Source organism: Propithecus coquereli, unplaced genomic scaffold (assembly GCF_000956105.1).
Source record: "Propithecus coquereli isolate 6110/MARCELLA unplaced genomic scaffold, Pcoq_1.0 Scaffold672, whole genome shotgun sequence".
Lineage (NCBI taxonomy): Eukaryota > Metazoa > Chordata > Mammalia > Primates > Indriidae > Propithecus > Propithecus coquereli.
The window spans coordinates 518,423-536,129 of NW_012152752.1; the positions used below are offsets into that span (position 1 = coordinate 518,423).

General features: G+C 40.0%; 1 protein-coding gene across 2 annotated transcripts in view; it reads right to left on the minus strand.

Annotated features, from left to right (window-relative positions):
* PRPSAP2 (phosphoribosyl pyrophosphate synthetase-associated protein 2) overlaps positions 1–17,707 on the minus strand; it is a 59,082-nt gene that overhangs the window by 30,740 nt on the left and 10,635 nt on the right. For both annotated transcript variants that reach the window (XM_012660658.1, XM_012660657.1), the window contains exons 5-8: positions 17,275–17,341; positions 13,327–13,499; positions 11,106–11,221; positions 5,119–5,174 (exon numbers count right to left, since the gene is read on the minus strand). In XM_012660658.1, coding sequence (XP_012516112.1) covers positions 5,119–5,174; positions 11,106–11,221; positions 13,327–13,499; positions 17,275–17,341 — 412 coding nt within the window. The remainder of the gene's footprint in view (positions 1–5,118; positions 5,175–11,105; positions 11,222–13,326; positions 13,500–17,274; positions 17,342–17,707) is intronic.

Below are 17,707 nucleotides of genomic sequence, written 5' to 3' on the forward strand. Positions count from 1 at the left end.
AGTGAGACTCTGTCTCCAAAAAAAAAAAAAAAAAAAAAGAATGAAAGGATGACTCAAGACATTCTCAGATGAAGGAAAACCAAGAAAATTTGTTGCCAACATTCTGCACCATTTTAAAAGGGCAAAAGGAAGTACTTTAAACAGAAAGGAAATAATAAGCAGAACTCTGGAACATCAGAAAGGAAGAAGTACGAGTAAATATAATAGGCTTTCCTTCTCTTCTTGACTTTTCTAAATTATGTTTGATAGTTAAAGCAAAAATTATAACAGCTTGATATGGCTCTACATGTATGTACAGAAAATATTTAAGACAAATACAAACAGGAAGAGGAAAGAGACATTAAAAGGAGGTTAGGTTTCTTTTCTTTTTTTTCCTGTGTTTAGATTCAGTTGGAGGGAAGTTAGGTTTCTACATTTCACTTCAACTGGTAAAATGACATGAGTATATGTTATGTACATATAATGTAATACTTAGAGCAACCACTAAAACAACTACATAAAGAAATACATTCTGTCCATAATCCTAGCACTCTGGGAAGCCAAGCAGGAGGAATATTTAAAGTCAGGAGTTTGAGACCAGCCTGAACAAGAGACCCTGTCTCTACTAAAAATAGAAAAATTATCTGGGCGTGGCTGAGCACACCTGTAGTCCCAGCTATTCAGGAGGCTGAGGCAGGAGGATTGCTTGAGCCCAGGAGTTAGATGTTGCAGTAAGCTATGACAACGCCACTGCACTCTAGCCAGAGTGACAAAGCAAGACTCTGTCTTTAAAAAAAAGAAAGAAATACACTCAAAAACACTATAGAGAAGCAGCACTCTGGGATGGTGGAATAAGGACCTCAGAAAATCTACTCCTCCATAAAAATAAGAACTTTAGCAAAAATTGTGAAAATGAGCTTTTTTAGAACTCTAGATATTAACCAAATGCTTGCGATAATCAGGAATGCTTAATAAAAATAGCTGAATCTTGCTAAAAACAGCAAACTTTGGGGGTTTCAACTTGCCCTATTCCTATGCTCCTCTCTCCAGCTCTGTAGTGGACAAAAACTAGAAGCCTCATAACAATGGTAGCTGCGAAAAACACCAGCCTAGCAACAGAGGGGACAAGAGAGGTTTGGAGCTCCTCAAGAAGGCTCATTCTCTGATAACTGTCAGTATTATACCTACTGGGCAGCTTGCTGTGATTCAAGGCTGGAGAGTATGGCCCGACTCAGAGGCTACTGTATGTGAATTGCCCTATCCCCAGAGTGTCAAAAATAATAAGTAGCAATTGTTTAATACTGCAGCTGCCTGAAGTGGCAATACCAGATGAGTCAAACAAGAGGCTAGCCAAAAAAACAAAAGGAAAATCTGGGTAATGAGATGCCCACATGGGCCTTGAAAAGCTTATTTCTGCATCTGCAGGACATGTGCTTACCAAGGAAGGACCCAAAAAGGCCCAACCTTGAACCTTGGCTGACCTTGAGGCACTGTGCAAGCAGGAAGTAAAGGTTAAGACAGAGTTGCATGCTGCTAGGAGAACTGAAGACATGCCCCAACATGCATACACAGGCCCTGGGAAGAGGATGGGAGACTTACTGGCTCAAAGCATTTAAGGAAATCTCTGTCCAATCATTAGCTGGCCACTAAGCTAACCAAGCGAAGACTTCAGTGGTTGCACACTACAGAGAATATAGCCTTTGCAGAATGAGTACAGGAAAGCCACTAAACACACAGCAGAAACAACAGCAGTAACAACATATCCTGGGAATTGGTATGCTGGATGCTCAGATTTGTCATTTTATATAATTTAAAATTTTGTTTCTAACCAAAAGTTGTAAGACATGCAAACAAAAAGGAAAATACAACTCCCACACAGGAAAAAAGCAGTCAACAGAAACTCCCTTAAGAAGTCCAATGTCAGAATTACTAGACAGAGTAAATCAACTATTATAAATATGTTCAGTCTACGGCCATGCCGCCCTGAACGCGCCCGATCCCATCTGACCCTCGGAAAATAAATATGTTCAAAGAACTAAAGAAAACAATCTATAAAAAAATTAAAGGATACTGAAAGAAATGAAATATTACACATAAATATAACAAAATGTGTACAAGATCTATATGAGGAAAACTACAAAACTCTGATGATCGAAATCAAGAGAGCTATTCCACGTTCATGGATAGGAAGACTCAATAATATCAAGATGTCAGTTCTTACCAATCTATAGATTTAACACAATCCCAATCAAAATCCCAGCAAGTTATTTTGTATTAATAGATATGAACAATATGATTCTAAAATTAGTATGGAGAGGCAAAAGACCTAGAATAGCCAACACAAAATTGAAGAATAAGAAAAAAGTTGGAGGACTAACAATACCGACTTCAGCATTTACTATTTTAAAGCTATAGTAACCAAGACAGTCTCGTATTGGTGAAAGAACAAATAGATCAATGGAGCAAAATAAAGAGCCCAGAAATAGACCTACATAAATATAGTTAACTGATCTTTGACAAAGGAACAAAGGCAATAGGGAAAAGACAGTCTTTTCAAGCAATAGTGCTGGACAACTTGGATATTCACATGCAAAACAATGAAGCTGGATGCCTATCTTAATCCACATGTAAAAATAATGAAAGACCTAAATATAAAAGCAAAACCTAAAACTATTAGGAGAAAACATAGGATTAAAACTTCATGACCTTGGAATTGGCAATGAATTCTTAGATATGCCACCAGATGCACAAGCAATAACAACAAAAATAAACTGAACTTCATCAAAATTAAAACCTTTTGTCTGTCAAAGAACACCACGTCAAGACAGTGAAAAGACAATCTACAGAATGGGAGAAAATATTTGTAAATCATATATCTGATTAAGGGTCCAGTATCGCAAATATACAAAACACAACTCAACAAAAAGTTAACTCAAATACAAAACAGGCAGAGACTTGAAGAGACATTTCTCTGAAGATATACACATGGCCAACAAGCAGATGAAGAGATACTCAACATCGTTAATCATCAGGGAACATAAATCAAAACCACAGTGACGTACCACTTCATTCCCACTAGGATGATTACAATGGAAAAAATAAAAAAATAAATGTTGGTGAAGATGTGGAGAAATTGAAACCCTCACATAATGCTGGTGGGAATGTAAAATGGGACAGCTGCTGTGTAAAAAGAGTTTGGTTCCTCAAAGAACATAAATAAAAATACCATATAACCAGCAATTCTGATCCTAGTATACATCCACAGGAAATGAAAACATATACCCACACAGGAACTTATATATGAATGTTCACAGCAGTACTATTCATAATAGCCAAAAGGTAAAAACACAGATGTCTATCAACAGATGAATGGATAAACAAACTACAGTATATACATACAATGGAACATTATTCGACCATCAAAAGGAATGAAGTACCAATACGTTACACCATGGATGAACCTTGAAAACATTACGCTAAGCGAAAGAAACGATACACGAAAGGCCCACATATTGTGTGATTCCATTTATATAAAATGTCCAGTATAGGCAAATCCCCTGACAGAAAACAGATTAGTGGTTGCCAGGGGAGGGGGAGACAAGGGACAAGTGGTGATTACTTAATGGGTACAGGGTGCTCTTTTGGGATGAGGTAAAAGTTTTGAAAGTAGAGAGAGGTGGTGGTTGCACTAAATGCCAGCAAATTCTATTCTTTAAAATTATGTGTATGTTACCTGATTTTAACCTTAATTTTTAAAAAGTATATATATCGGAGAAAAATAAATTATTAAATTACAATTAATTCAGCCTTTGAACAAATATTTGGAAAAGCTGTTTGAAATGTTTATATTTCTGAATGAGTCAAGGTTTCCTACAACTTAATTAAATGGACCAGAGGAGACCCGATGCTACAGCTTCCTGAAGGACACATGCGTGGGCACAGAGGTCAGCCACAGAACACAGCTAAGTAATGGTGTTACCCCAAATGCCAATTTCTCTTTTTTTTTTTTGAAACAGGGTCTTGCTCTGTTGCCGGGGCTAGAATGCAGTGGCATCAGTATAGCTCACAGCAACCTCAAATTCCTGGGCTCAAGCAATCCTCCTGCCTCAGCCTCTCGAGTAGCTGGGACCACAGGCCTGCACAACCACACCTGGCTAATTTTTCTATTTTTTTGTAGAGCCAGGGTCTTGCTCAGGCTGGTCTCGAACTCCTGGGCTCAAGTGATCCTTCCACCTTGGCCTCCCAAAGTGCTAGGATTACACGTGTGACCCACTGCGCCTGGCCCCAAATGCCAACTTACTTAACATACTAAGTGTATATGCGAAGAGCTATTCTTAATTTACAATGTCAAACGACTTACCTGCAATACTTTTTTAAATCAATGGCTTACTATATGCAAGTCCTCCTTCATCCTGCAATACTAATAGCCCACGGGCCCGAGGTTGAGGTACCTAACCCTTTCTTTCACCTCAAAGGTCTCAACCAGATGCAGTGAGCAAAGATATTCAATTGGAAAATAACTTTAAAAGGCTTTTTTAGGACAAGCCTTTATTCGTACATGTGATTTTGTTCTTCTCCTCTCCAACAGAGTGGCTTCTCCACAAAACATGGTATGGAAGTCCTCTCAACCAAAATATAATTTTCACTATATGTAAGTGACTCATCAGTTACTCTAGGTTAGATATAACTCATTCTACTGTCGTTCTCAGGGCTGGCTCTTTTGTATACTTCAGGGTTTTTCAGTTTTGTAAAATGTCACTTTTTAACATACAAATATGTGGCCTCTCAGCTGGATACAACTCTGCTAATAAATTACTGATTTCTTCAAATAAGAGCCAGTAAACAACTGCAAAGCATATGTGCCAGTGTTTGAAATGTCAGGGAAGCACCAGATTGTATTCCCCAGACCTGGATGGCTTGGGTCAAAAAATATGATTGGCTGTCATAGATTGGGAACAGAAAAAAAAGAGGAAACTAAAATATTTACTTAGTAAGTGGAGTTGGCAGAACAATCTTAAAGTATCAGTCCGAGGAAGAAAAATAAGGGATACCAGTGGGAACCACTGAAGTCCAGTTTACAATGCCTGGGAATCCATCAGCAACATGATCCTTAGAAGCAGATAGTGAGATCCCACCTACCTCTTAGCTGAGGCTGGAGACTTGGCCACGATGACTGCATTCCTATAATCTGGGATCTGTGATAGACAAGAGATCAGAGATTACTACATGTTTCCAAGAGGCTATTTTCACAATCAGCAAAAAGGAATACTCCAACAGACTCAAAAACGTCATCTGGTTACTTGGAAGCATTCCCAAAAAGAGAAGGATCAAAGTAAAATCTGCTTTGGAAAATGAAGAAACACCTACTCAGGAAAAAATATTACTAAAGTGTAAGCCACTCAGATTTCTTTTAAGACAAAAGTAGGGATAATCAGTGATTAGCTCATATCTCTATGTCAGCAAATACTGATAACTCAGTGTAAAGATGTTTTTATAAAGTCAAAAGGAAGTCCTCTTCTGAATCCTAATTACATGTAATCTCTCTCTCTCTCTCTCTCTCTTTTTTTTTTTAGAGACAGGGTCTCACTCTGTCCCCCACGCAGCTGGAGTGCAGTGGCATGATCACAGCTCACTGTAATCTCAAACTCCTGGCCTCAAGTGATCCTCCCTCCTCAGCCTCCCAAAGTGCTGGGATTACAGGCCGTGAGCCACTGTGCCTGGCCTACATATAATCTCATAGTACATGGATGGTATAAAACCAATCTGATTCTAAGTCAAATTCCAAACAGATGACTAGCATACTACAATCATGACATGTCAAAGAAACCAATTTGTTCAAGGACAATTGGCCTAGTGTAATTTTTAAAAGATATTTAGAGCCCTTAAAAAAACAAAACAAAACAAAAAAGACTAAAATATCAGCTGTTGAGCCCAGGAGTTTGAGGTTGCTGTGAGCTAGGCTGATGCCACGGCACTCTAGCCTGGGCAACAGAGCAAGACTCTGTTCAAAAAAAAAAAAAAAAAAAAAATCAGCTGCTTTGGAGTCTTTTTACTGTTGAAAATTTAAGTAATCTGTGCTAAAGATGATCTTAATCAAAGATGTACTCATTCTCAAGGTCTGAAAGTATAGAAGATAGAACTACTTTTCAACTGAGCAGTGGTTTGTTGTTTCTGACTTCATCTTGGCAATATTTTCAAATTCTGTTCTTGAAATCTAACCACTTCATTAAGTTATTTCATTCAAATATATTCCCATTGCTTTATTTCTCACAATTACACCAATAAACTTTAATATAAGTGGTTATCAACATTTAGCATTTTGTATAATGCCTAGCACATTAAGAGTACTAAATAATAAATAACTCAGTAAATGAAGAAAATACTGACTGATTTGAAGAAGGATCTAGTATAGGTGCACTGAGCATAATCACATGGAGCAGATGTACATATTTAATACAAGAAAGCCTAATTTACCTGGTCTTCTCAGAGTTATTTTCATTTAGGCACTTTAATTATTTTTTCTGGGAGTTTTTCTAAACTGTTTCATGTATGTCCTTGCCTAATCAAACATCATCAAACAGCACCAAACCCAGCCAAGAGAAAATCTAACAACCAACCAAGGAAACATTTAATAAAACAAATAATAGGACACTTAAAAGAAAGGACTCTTCAATAAAAACAGGTCTACTGTCTCTTCAGAGGTTAAAACAGGAAACCATATACATAAAGAAAGAACGAGTTGTTATGATAAAGAATTAAAAAGAAATCAAGGAGGAGGAAGTTATTATGGCCTAAATAACAAACTCAATAACTGGGTGGCTGAACAACAGAGTGAACAGAGCCTTAAGAACAGACCTGTGAGGATCAAGCCAAGTAATTGTCCCAGAATGCTTATATATAAGCATGCGAAAATTGAAATAATTTTTTAAAAGTTACAATATAGAGATTAGATCCAAATTTCCAGGATCTAACAGTTCCCAAAGGAAAAGAATAAAAGAAATACAAGGAATGAAATACTCAATTAACAGAAAAAAAATTCCCAAAGAATGAAAGGGACCCTTGAGCATACAGTGAGATGAATGGAAAAAAAGATCCACAAAGACACAACATGGTGAAACTTCAAACCACAAGCAAAGAGATAAAACTCTATTTTAATGGGGAAATTTTGCCCCCTGCCTCCCCAAAAACACATGATAAGATACTCAATCTCACTAAAAATCAGAGAAGCAAAAAATTTCAATAATATAGTATTGTTTTACTCACTAAACTGGCAAAATTTTTCAAAGTTGTAACATTAAGTATTAGGAAGGGCATGGGAAACAGGTTCTACTATGTGTACTGCTGGTGGGAATGCAGAACCAAAAGAAACAAACTGCCCTACTCCACATACTCCTTTGCTACTACCCTACCCTGGTCCCATTCCTTGCCATATCTCATTCCTGGGATAATGACAGTGGCTTGATATAGACTCAGGGGAACAATCCAGCGGGGAGAAAAACAACTCCAGAACCAGAAACGGATCACTCTAGAAGTTACCTAAAAACCTGGAGACACAGGATGAGATCTATACAAACTACGCCATAAAAAAAGATAATAATTGTGATCCTCCTATTTTATTTACTCTTCATATTATCCTTTTAAAATGCTGGGGCATTTTACCATTATTTTATCATTTATTTTACCATTACCACAATTTTACCATTATACCTAATCACTTTTCAAAAACATGCACTGTAGGATGGGCGCAGCAGCTCACACATCTAATCCTACCACTTTGGGAGGCCAAGGCAGGAGGATTGCTTGAGCCCAGGAGTTCAAGACCAGCCTGAGTGACATAGCAAGACCCCGCCTCTACAAAAAATAGAAAAATTGGCTGGGTGTGGTGGCACATGCCTGTAGTTCTGGCTACTTGGGAGGCTGAGGCAAGAGGATTGCTTGAGCCCAAGAGTTTGAGGCTACAGTGAGCTATGATGACGCCACTGCACTCTATCTAGCCCAAGCAACAGAGCAAGACTCTGTCTCAAAAAAACCCTCCCCTCCCTGCAAAAAAATGAAACCAGGCACTGTATTTAATCAATGCCAAACCACTTTTTGTCATATTTTAGTATCTCTGACACTGGGATGTCTCACACTGGGCAATGTCACACAGTAGCTGTGATGGGCTCTTTCCTCCCTTCACATGTATGGTGGCCATAGCGGTCCTACGGTCCTCACTTCACATGAGGCAAGAGCACTGTTGGCTCTGTTCTGGCTGTGTCTGACTGCCACTTAAAATGTCTCCAGAAAGAGTTCATGATGATTCTTTTCATTCAAATGAAAAGTTACCATGTCCACACAAAGACACAGGAAGAGAATAGCAAGGTATAATTCCATATCCGTGAATCAAATATACACCACTGGGCCAGGCATGGTGGCTCACGCCTGTAATCCTAGCACTCTGGGAGGCCGAGGTGGGCGGATTGTTTGAGCTAAGGAGTTCGAGACCAGCCTGAGCAAGAGCGAGACCCTGTCTCTACTAAAAAAATAGAAAGAAATTATCTGGACGACTAAAAATATACAGAAAAAATTAGCCGGGCATGGTGGCACATGCCTGTAGTCCCAGCTACTTGGGAGGCTGAGGCAGCAGGATCACTTGAGCCCAGGAGTTTCAGGTTGCTGTGAGCTAGGCTAACGCCACGGCACTCACTCCAGCCAGGGCAACAGAGTGAGATTCTGTCTCAAAAAAAAAAAAAATAAACATCACTGGAGGAATGACCACAATTCCGTATGTTCTTGCAAAGCAACAATCAAATGCTTTATGAAACCGAAGAAAGGAAGAGATCCCTACCAGTAGGTGAAGCTATAAAAAGGACTGAATCTGAAAAGGACTGCCTGACACTTGTGCAGCAATGCGACTCAAGGCAGGAGATACTGCCAGACCCCTCAGAACAGATGATAAAAGTTTCAAGGCTACGAGCATCCTGGTACTAGAACATTCCTTCTGACTCTGGCAGAAGGTGCTTAAATTCCAGTGACAAATTCAAGAGAAACAGAAAGCATAAGTTGTCAAATAGGAAAGTATCACCATCAAAACACGAAAAGTGTCAGCATCAGAATAGGATCACTAAGTGACATGAAGGCATCATGTCATAGTATAATTAGCAGTGCTTTCTTCTTTTTTGGTGACATAAAAAATAATATAAGCCTTGATTGACAGCATCTTAGATTCAGTGAAATATGGTGTATCTATCCCCTGCTTTAAGAAGCTCTAACACATGAAAACAAAAGGCATACAAGTACACTGTAAAAAGGCAATACAATAATAATTCCTTTTTAATAGTAAACTCCCATATAGTATTTAATTTTATGTAGCTTTTTAAAATTTTTTCTTCGAATAAAGGACAGAATTTTAAAACTAAAATGTTTGGAGTCATCACTATTGGCTCAACATCAGAAACAAAAAAACCACTTCCCTAGTTTGCTGAACCATAAACATCATCAGAGAGGGCTCAATTTTGACTTCTTTTCAACAATGAAACCTAAAATGAGGATTTTTCGAGTATTAACAGAAGGCAGCCTGGACCTGAGGCAGAAGCCTATGCTAATGGCAGTGACTAGCATGGAGCTTCCAGCCCGACCCTGTAGCCGGCACGAAGACACTCCAGCCTTCATTCTTCAGGCTCACAGGGCACCCTCAAGAGGTGCTGTTCCATTTATGCCTTGAGACAGTGGCACACACATACCTGTGTCCTGAGTGGAAACATCCCCCAAAAGCACGAGATGTGGACATCAACCCATACAGGTGTACAGTGACTGCTCTATTTCTTCCAAAATGACAGGTTTCTCCAGCTAGCTATTAATAGTTGTTAACTCGACCACATTCTCCTGCACACACAATTCTCACCCTCTCACTCCTCTCTGCCAGGACCTCGGAATCCTTCAGCATCAAGACATTTGCTGATTTCCCTCTCACCCTTTTCTTTCCCTCAGCTGAGAATAATATTCAGGTAAAATTATAGTCTATATTATTTTCTGAATTTATTAGGGTTTTTAGGTTTTCTGTGTGTAACTTTAAAGAAAAAAGCAGAATATTTTACATTTTTCTCTTTCAAAAATACTTAAATACATTTTCCCTCTGACGGCCTATAGTAATTGCTGAAGGATGGAGAAGGCCTGTACTCTTACCAGAAAAAAATTTCTCAGAAACCTATAAACTGACATCTTTTAAATATAGTACTATGAAAAGAAGTTCTCTGGAAATCTAAGAGAAAAATAATTCATAGAAGAAAAACAGTTCTGGCTGATTTGATGGTAGTGGGTTATCTGAACTTATTAACTTCAGTGTCACTAAAGTTGATAAACAACCCCCCACTGCTAAATTTAACTGGCAAAAAAGAAGAAGAAGAAAACAAGTTCCTAAAAGCAAAATAGTTAAGTATAATATAAATTAAAAATTTAAAAGCCTTCTTAAACAGTAAGTCACAAAAGTGCTTTTGTATCAAAGAATCACAAATGTGACTGTGACTATATTAAAATTACACAAGTCTGATTTATCCCAGGATGCAAGGGGGGTTCGACATGAGAAAAATCAATGTAATATACCACACGTTAATAGAATGAAGAAAAATAAATCCACATGATCATCTCAACTGATACATAAAACATCCAATACCCCCCCCCCTTCAGAATGGTAGTTCCCTTGGGGGGAAGGAGGCAGGGGATGGGACAGAGAAGGAGCATGTGAGCAGATGTAAGTTATGACGATGATTCTAGTTTTCTTGTTGGGTAGTAGGATCACGGGTGCTGCCCAACTAGAGATGGATGGACAGAGAGAGGGTGGACAGATACACAAAAAAGGACCAGGACAAAGCATGGACCAATAATAAGAGTGAGTTACTTTTTACAGTCATGACTAATCTGATTCTAGGTACTTGAGGTTCAAAAGAAAATGCAATTTTAAGAGCTTGGCAAACAAAATAAATTGCAGATTAAGAAGTTTAAGATACACTGATTTACATTTATAAAATATAATAGTGCTTTAAGCAGAAGATTACATCAAGTTTTAACCCTCTGGGGACAGTTCAAGGAAATGGAAATATATCTTTCAATCTTAATCAGAATGTTAAAAAAAGTTTGAGCTAGCTCACCTCTTCTTGAATATACTGTAATAAGAAGGGAGATGCTCTTAAATTATCAACAGGAATATTGAAGAAGCCCTGAATTTCCTTCTGGTGTAAATCCATAGTAATAAGATGAGTTAGACCTTTGAAAATAAAGCAGACAGAAACACACAGTTTATTTTTTTATTTTATTTTTTTTTAACTTCTCTTTTCTTTCTTTTTTTTTTCCTTTAACTTCTTTTACTTTTTTCTCCCTTTCTTGCCCTGCATTCCAGTGGAGAAATACATAGTTTAAAAAGAAGTTGCACTATATGTCATAAATACAATATAAAATTCTATATATAATAAATTACTATTAGAAAATTGCTCTCCCATCAAAAAAACTCAGCACCTTTATTGTTCAGATTTTTTAGTACTATGAGATGCATGATTTTCATATCAATTTAAAGTCTTGAAATAGCAAAGATAATAATAGTAATATAGAAATGTTTCTAAAAATTCTAATAGAGCAGATTAAATCTCCTTAAAGCTTCCTTAATAGGCATGGCAAAGCCAGTCTTTTTTTTTTTTTTTTTTTAGACAGAGTCTCACTATGTTGCCCGGGCTAGAGTGCCGTGGCGTCATCCTAGCTCACAGCAACCTCAAACTCCTGGGCTCAAGCGATCCTCCTGCCTCAGCCTCCCGAGTAGCTGGGATTACAGGCATGTGCCACCATGCCCGGCTAATTTTTTCTATATATTTTTAGTTGTCCAATTAATTTCTTTCTATTTTTAGTAGAGATGGGGTCTCGCTTTTGCTCAGGCTGGTTTCGAACTCCTGAGCTCAAACAATCCGCCCGCCTCGGCCTCCCAGAGAGCTAGCATTACAGGCGTGAGCCACCGCGCCCGGCCGGCAAAGTCAGTCTTAAAATATCAAAACAAACTGCACCAGCCTGGAAATTGGAGAAAATATAGAACCTTTACCCCTATTGTAACCTTAAGGATATCTGAAATGATCACTAGAAAAATAAAAGGAGAATTCTATACGAAAAATTTTAAAAAGCATCCAGACATGGTGGCTCACGCCTACATTCCTAGCACTTTGGGAGGCCAAGGCAGGAGAAGTGCTTGAGGCCAGGAGTTTGAGACCAGCCTGGGCAACATGGTGAGACACCCATCTCTATAAAAAAATTTAAAAATTAGCTGGGTATGTGAGCATGCCTTTAGTCTTCGGGAGGCTGACCCAGGAGTATCGCTTACCTCTAGGAGTTTGAGGCTGCAGCAAGCTATGATTGCACCACTGCACTCCAGCATGAGCAACAAAAAATTTTAAAAGGATATACTTGCCCAAAAGAACAGGGAAGTGAGCCTGGTAGCCTGTTCAGGAGCAAGGCTGGAAGAGAGGGTGGAAACCTTTCCAGAAGATTCAGTGAGCTAGCCTGTTCCCTTCACCAGCTGCTTGTCACAATGTTTTCAATGGGGTAGACTACTGAAGTTGCTGGAGTTTGGGTTTAAAAAAATTTTTGCTTTGGCACTTATTGGAATGTTACCTTCGAAAATTTATTCTACAGTAAGTATCTGTGTTATATCATCTGTGGTATGTACCTTCTATAATCATCTAAACATATACAAGCGTGCACACACACACAATAGCAACTATGAAGATTATTTAAAAAGGGGAAAATACTTAAGATGTTACCTGAAAATCCCTAACACAATATATATGATTTACAAAATATGCCTATCTGAGCTAGGTGTGGTGGCACACGCCTATTGTCCCAGCTACACAGGAGGCTGAGGCAGGAGAATTGCTTGAGCCCAGGAGTTCAAGGCCAGCCTGGGTAACACAGTGAGACCTTGTCTCAAAAAAATAAAAATTAAAATTAAATAAAATAAATATATCTATCTGCCCTGGGAAAGGAAAGAGACTATAAAAAAATTGTTGCTGTGGAGTTCAGAATGACTTTTCCCCTTTCAAAACAGCTCTGATATGACTGTAAATTATCATATCAATATAATTTCAATATAAAGAATTTAGGAGAAAATGGAAAAAATAAGTCATTCTCATTACCTTGTGTTTTAGGGAGTTGAGAACAGAAAGAGAATTCTCTGCATTGTCTTCTCCTTATAAACTAATTGTCTTTAAAAGCTGCATCACTATTGTACTCTGTTCAGCATCCTAATTTAAATATGTTAATACTTTGAAATGTCTGAAGTAAAAATAAAACTCCCAGGCCCCCAACTGTCAAATACCTGCCATTCCTACTTACCAGCTTTGCACATCATGGAGGCCAGCAATTTAGAGACAATGGAGCCTCTTTTCCTCATCTTGCACTGTTTGCTGTAAGGAAAGTAGGGGATCACGCCGATGATGCTCTTGGCACAAGAGGTCTTACACGCATACACCATGATCAGGAGCTCCATGATGGTGGTGTTCACATCCCTGTAACCAAGATCCAGCAAATCCCATCAAGGGAGCTAAGACACGTACTGTTTCCCTGTTTCACAAGTGTCAGCAGTGTGCTGCTCATGCCTCTGTGAGACTTAAAGCACGAAAAGGAAACCAATAAATTCCTCTCTTCTCAGGCCGTCAGCTCCCCCATATTGGCTCTCTGCTGATGACCCCACTTTCTTTTTCACCAAGAAAAGTACTCCATCGGAGGAGTGCATGCACAGGCTCCCACTGTCACGAGTCTGCACCTCGCAAGTCGCCTACCCTCAGTCAGCAGTCAGAGGAACTTTCCATGCCAGTTACCCTAAAATTAATCCCTCCAAATTATACAGCTACTGGAAGTCATTGCTCTAGCAGTTCTCCCTCTCCTGCCTCCACTGTCAATCTGCCACACTCCCTTGGCTCATCCCATCAGCCTATAAACACTCTGTTACTTCCTCCGTTAAAAACAACAACTCAGCTGGGCGCGGTGGCTCGTGCCTATCTTGCCAAAGTTGGAGGACTGCTTGAGCCCAGGAGTTCAAGGTTACAATGAGCGATGATCACACCACTGCACTCCAGCCTGGATGACAGAGCAAGACCCTGTCTTAAAAAACAAAAACAAAAAAACAAGACCAATTCCTAACCACTTTCCCCACTGCCCCATGTCTGTGCTCCCCTTTGTAGTACACCTCAAGAGAGTTGTCTACACTCAATATCTCTGATTCATCTGTTCTCATTCTCTCCCACACATATCCTGATGAAGCTTTGCTCTCCTCGAGGTCATCAATGGCTACGTAGCTACATGCTCCAATCAATCCTCAGTCCTCCTCTTTCTCGAGCCCTCAGCAGCATTTGACACAGTTACTCACCCCTGTTCCTTGATGCACTGTATTCACTTGGCTTCACGGATGCCCCTCTCTGGTCTCCTCCTGCCTGCCTCCCCAGCCTCCTGTTCTAAGAGTTGTTACTTGTCCTCTCCTGTCTCCCCTCATCCCTTGGGCTTCTCATCCAATTTCATAGCTTTGTAAATGCTGGCAATCCTCACATTTGTATCTCCAGTCCAAGCTTCTCTTCTGAACTCCAGTCTAACAAATTCAACTGCTACTTGACAATTCCACTCAAATGTCTGTTAAGACATCTCAAAACTTAACATACCCCATCGGAACTGCTCATTCCCCTGCTTCACCAGAAAACTTCTGACATCTTAGCTGATAGCAACACTCTACCTCCAGTTTATTCAGCACAAAAATCTTGAGCCATTTTTGGCTCCTCTCTTATCCAGAAAGTTTCCACGTCTCACCACTCCATGACTGCCCCCGGGGGCTGAACCACCTCCACTGGGTGACCCTGGTGGCCTGCACACAGGCCTGAGGCCACAGGGCTCCAGTCCTCCTGGATTTCCTCTGCATGGCAGGCTCCACACACAGCCACCTTGCCCTTAAAGTGAAGGTCACGCCTTGTACTCTGCTCAAGACCCTGAAATGATTTCCCATTCTGCCCACAGTAAAAGTCCAGGCCTCACAATGGTTCCCAGGCCCCTTCATGGTCCGTCCAACCCTCCCCTGCTTTCCCCTCCTGCTCCACACCCCCCTCAGCCAAGCCACACTCCACCCCGGTCAGCCCTCCCACGGGCAGCTCACTGCCACTGAGGGCCTTGCTCTAGGTGTCCCCACTGCCTGAAACACTCTCTTCCCTGCCTCGCCACCTGGCTTACTTCCTCACCTTCTCTGGTCTTTGCTCAGATGTCACCTTCCCGATGAAGCCTGCCCTGTCTGCCTCTCACCACCCTTTCACCACCAGCACTCCCGGTTCCTCCCCATGCTGCTTCATTTCTCCCATAGCACTCATCACCTTCTGACATACGAGATAATCTATTCGTTATGCTTGCTGTGTGTCTTCCTCCACTAAAATATAAGCTCCACAAGGACAAGGATCTTTCTGCTTTGATTATTAAGGCACCTCACCTGTAACAACTGTAACTAGCATATAGTAGACATTCAAAATAAGTATTTGTTAATGAATGGAAACTCAGAACATTTGGTGAGCAGGTTCTCTTTCACTACCCAATAACAAGCCTGACATCTGATGAGTTAAGAGACTTTCAGAAAAGCATTATACAAGAAGGATAAGAGCAGAGGAACCGACAGCGAGTGTAAAGTCACTCCAAGGCTCCCAGACCATGCTCCCAGGAGCACCATTTTTCTGTGAGATAGAAAAAGGCTTTCCACCACTCAACTCAAATAATGCAAGTCTCACTTGAATTACAGAAAAACTTCAGTTAATGGACGGAATTATCTTAATTTAAAATTTAAAAATTTTCTTAACTTTTATTGCCTACCACTAGTCTGTATTAAAATGAAGTATAAGCTGTATCTGACAACACCAAATTTCAATACTATTCCACGATATTTCATAAAGAAGACCATGATGTCCAGGCTTCTGCAACCTGGACAAGGCTGAAAACACAGGCTTCTGGCACATACACTGCAATGCAAAATGAAGCATGGAGAGAAAATGAAGGGGGTGCTGAGTGGCTCTGACTAGAAGAATGCGAAACTGACAAAGAGTAACCATGTTGAAATGAACAAAAATACAGAAAAGAAATAAAAGTAACCCGCACAACCTCTGGGCATTTATCCAATGGAATTACACACCTCTCTGAGCAAATGAAAGTACTGCAGACACCCAGGAGCCAGAAGCAGCATAAGTTGCTCTGTGCTTGCACCTTCCCTACCCTGATGCTGGAGGTGGGGTGCGGTGCACGCACAGGTGCGTCCTCCTCAAACACTCTGGCGGCAGCAGGGGCAGCAAGCACTTGGTGCCCTCATGCCCAGCTCTGCTGAGCATCCCAGGTGTCAGGGCGCAAGGTGAAGCCAAGGCACTGCCACACCCTCCTTCCTTCAGGGCACACCCACTCTCCAGGACGATGGGATGCAATGACAGGTCCCCTGCCATTCCTCCTGCCAGGAGAGTCACAGGGTTTTGTGACTTCATCTCAATGAACCAAAGAGCAGGACAGAGATGTTCAAAATTTAGATGAAAGTATGTGTGTTCCAAGGCTAAATTTCCCTGAAATTTGGCTCTTCTTCCCCTTCTTTGATATTTGTATGTGTGTATATATATATATCTCCAGCACACAGCAATTTTCAGACTCTCTAAGCTAAAAAGTGATGCACTACACAAACTGATTTCTAGACATTATTAAAAATCACTCTGAGGAAAGAACTTCATACACAGAGGCATTTGGGGACACATGTGGACAAGTGCACAATGGACAGTGGGCTCCATGTGACCACTCTCCCTTCCAGAGTCGCACAGACAGCTTCACTGCACTGAATCTTCTACACCCAGCTTACACATTTGTGACCTCAACAACTTCCAGAACACATGTATGTCAAATGTCACACCACACAGGAATACACATTCATTCAGCACAGTCTTTTATCTTCTCAGCTCATTTAACACATGCAAGAAAATGGTAAGTGGTGATCACTTTAAAATTATCGGCAATAAAAGCTTTTACAAATTCTGGCTATTAATTGTTAAGAAACTTAATGGGTTCTATTTTCATTAAGAGCCTCTACTCCAGTTCTCGGTTATTTCCACCCATCAAGAACACTGAAAGAACACAAAAAAGTCAGCAGTTATGTCAGGAAAATTAGCAGAGTAAGATATACCAATTTTAAGACTATCATAACTCTTCCTGTCTAGCCAACTCCCGTGATTCTAAACCCTCATGCCTAAACAGAGATCCAGAAAACATTTCTGCTAGATAACTACTTACTTTGAAACGGTTTGGATGATGAAAACATCTTTTCCCCTCACAGACTCTTGAATTTGTACTCTTGTTTCTGGCAGGAAAAGGAAAAAAGATGGGTGGGGAAAGCATACAGTTCAAATTTTTCAAAACACATAAAAAATATGCATTATTCCCCAATGTTAAAAAATATGGAAACTGGAACTGTTACAAAACTCAGGTTTCAGATCCTACAATGGATAATAAACATATTGCCATTAATCACACTTTTTAAACACAGCTATGTGACAGCTTTAAGAAGGAATTACATTTCTGACTTGAAATAAGCAAATCTACACTTCTCACCCCTTGTATGTGTAAGCAGTGAGTGCTGTACCACTCTGAGCACAAGATCTTACTAGGAAATTATATACACATTCATTTGACTCATATCCATTGAGAACTTACTAGGTACAAAATG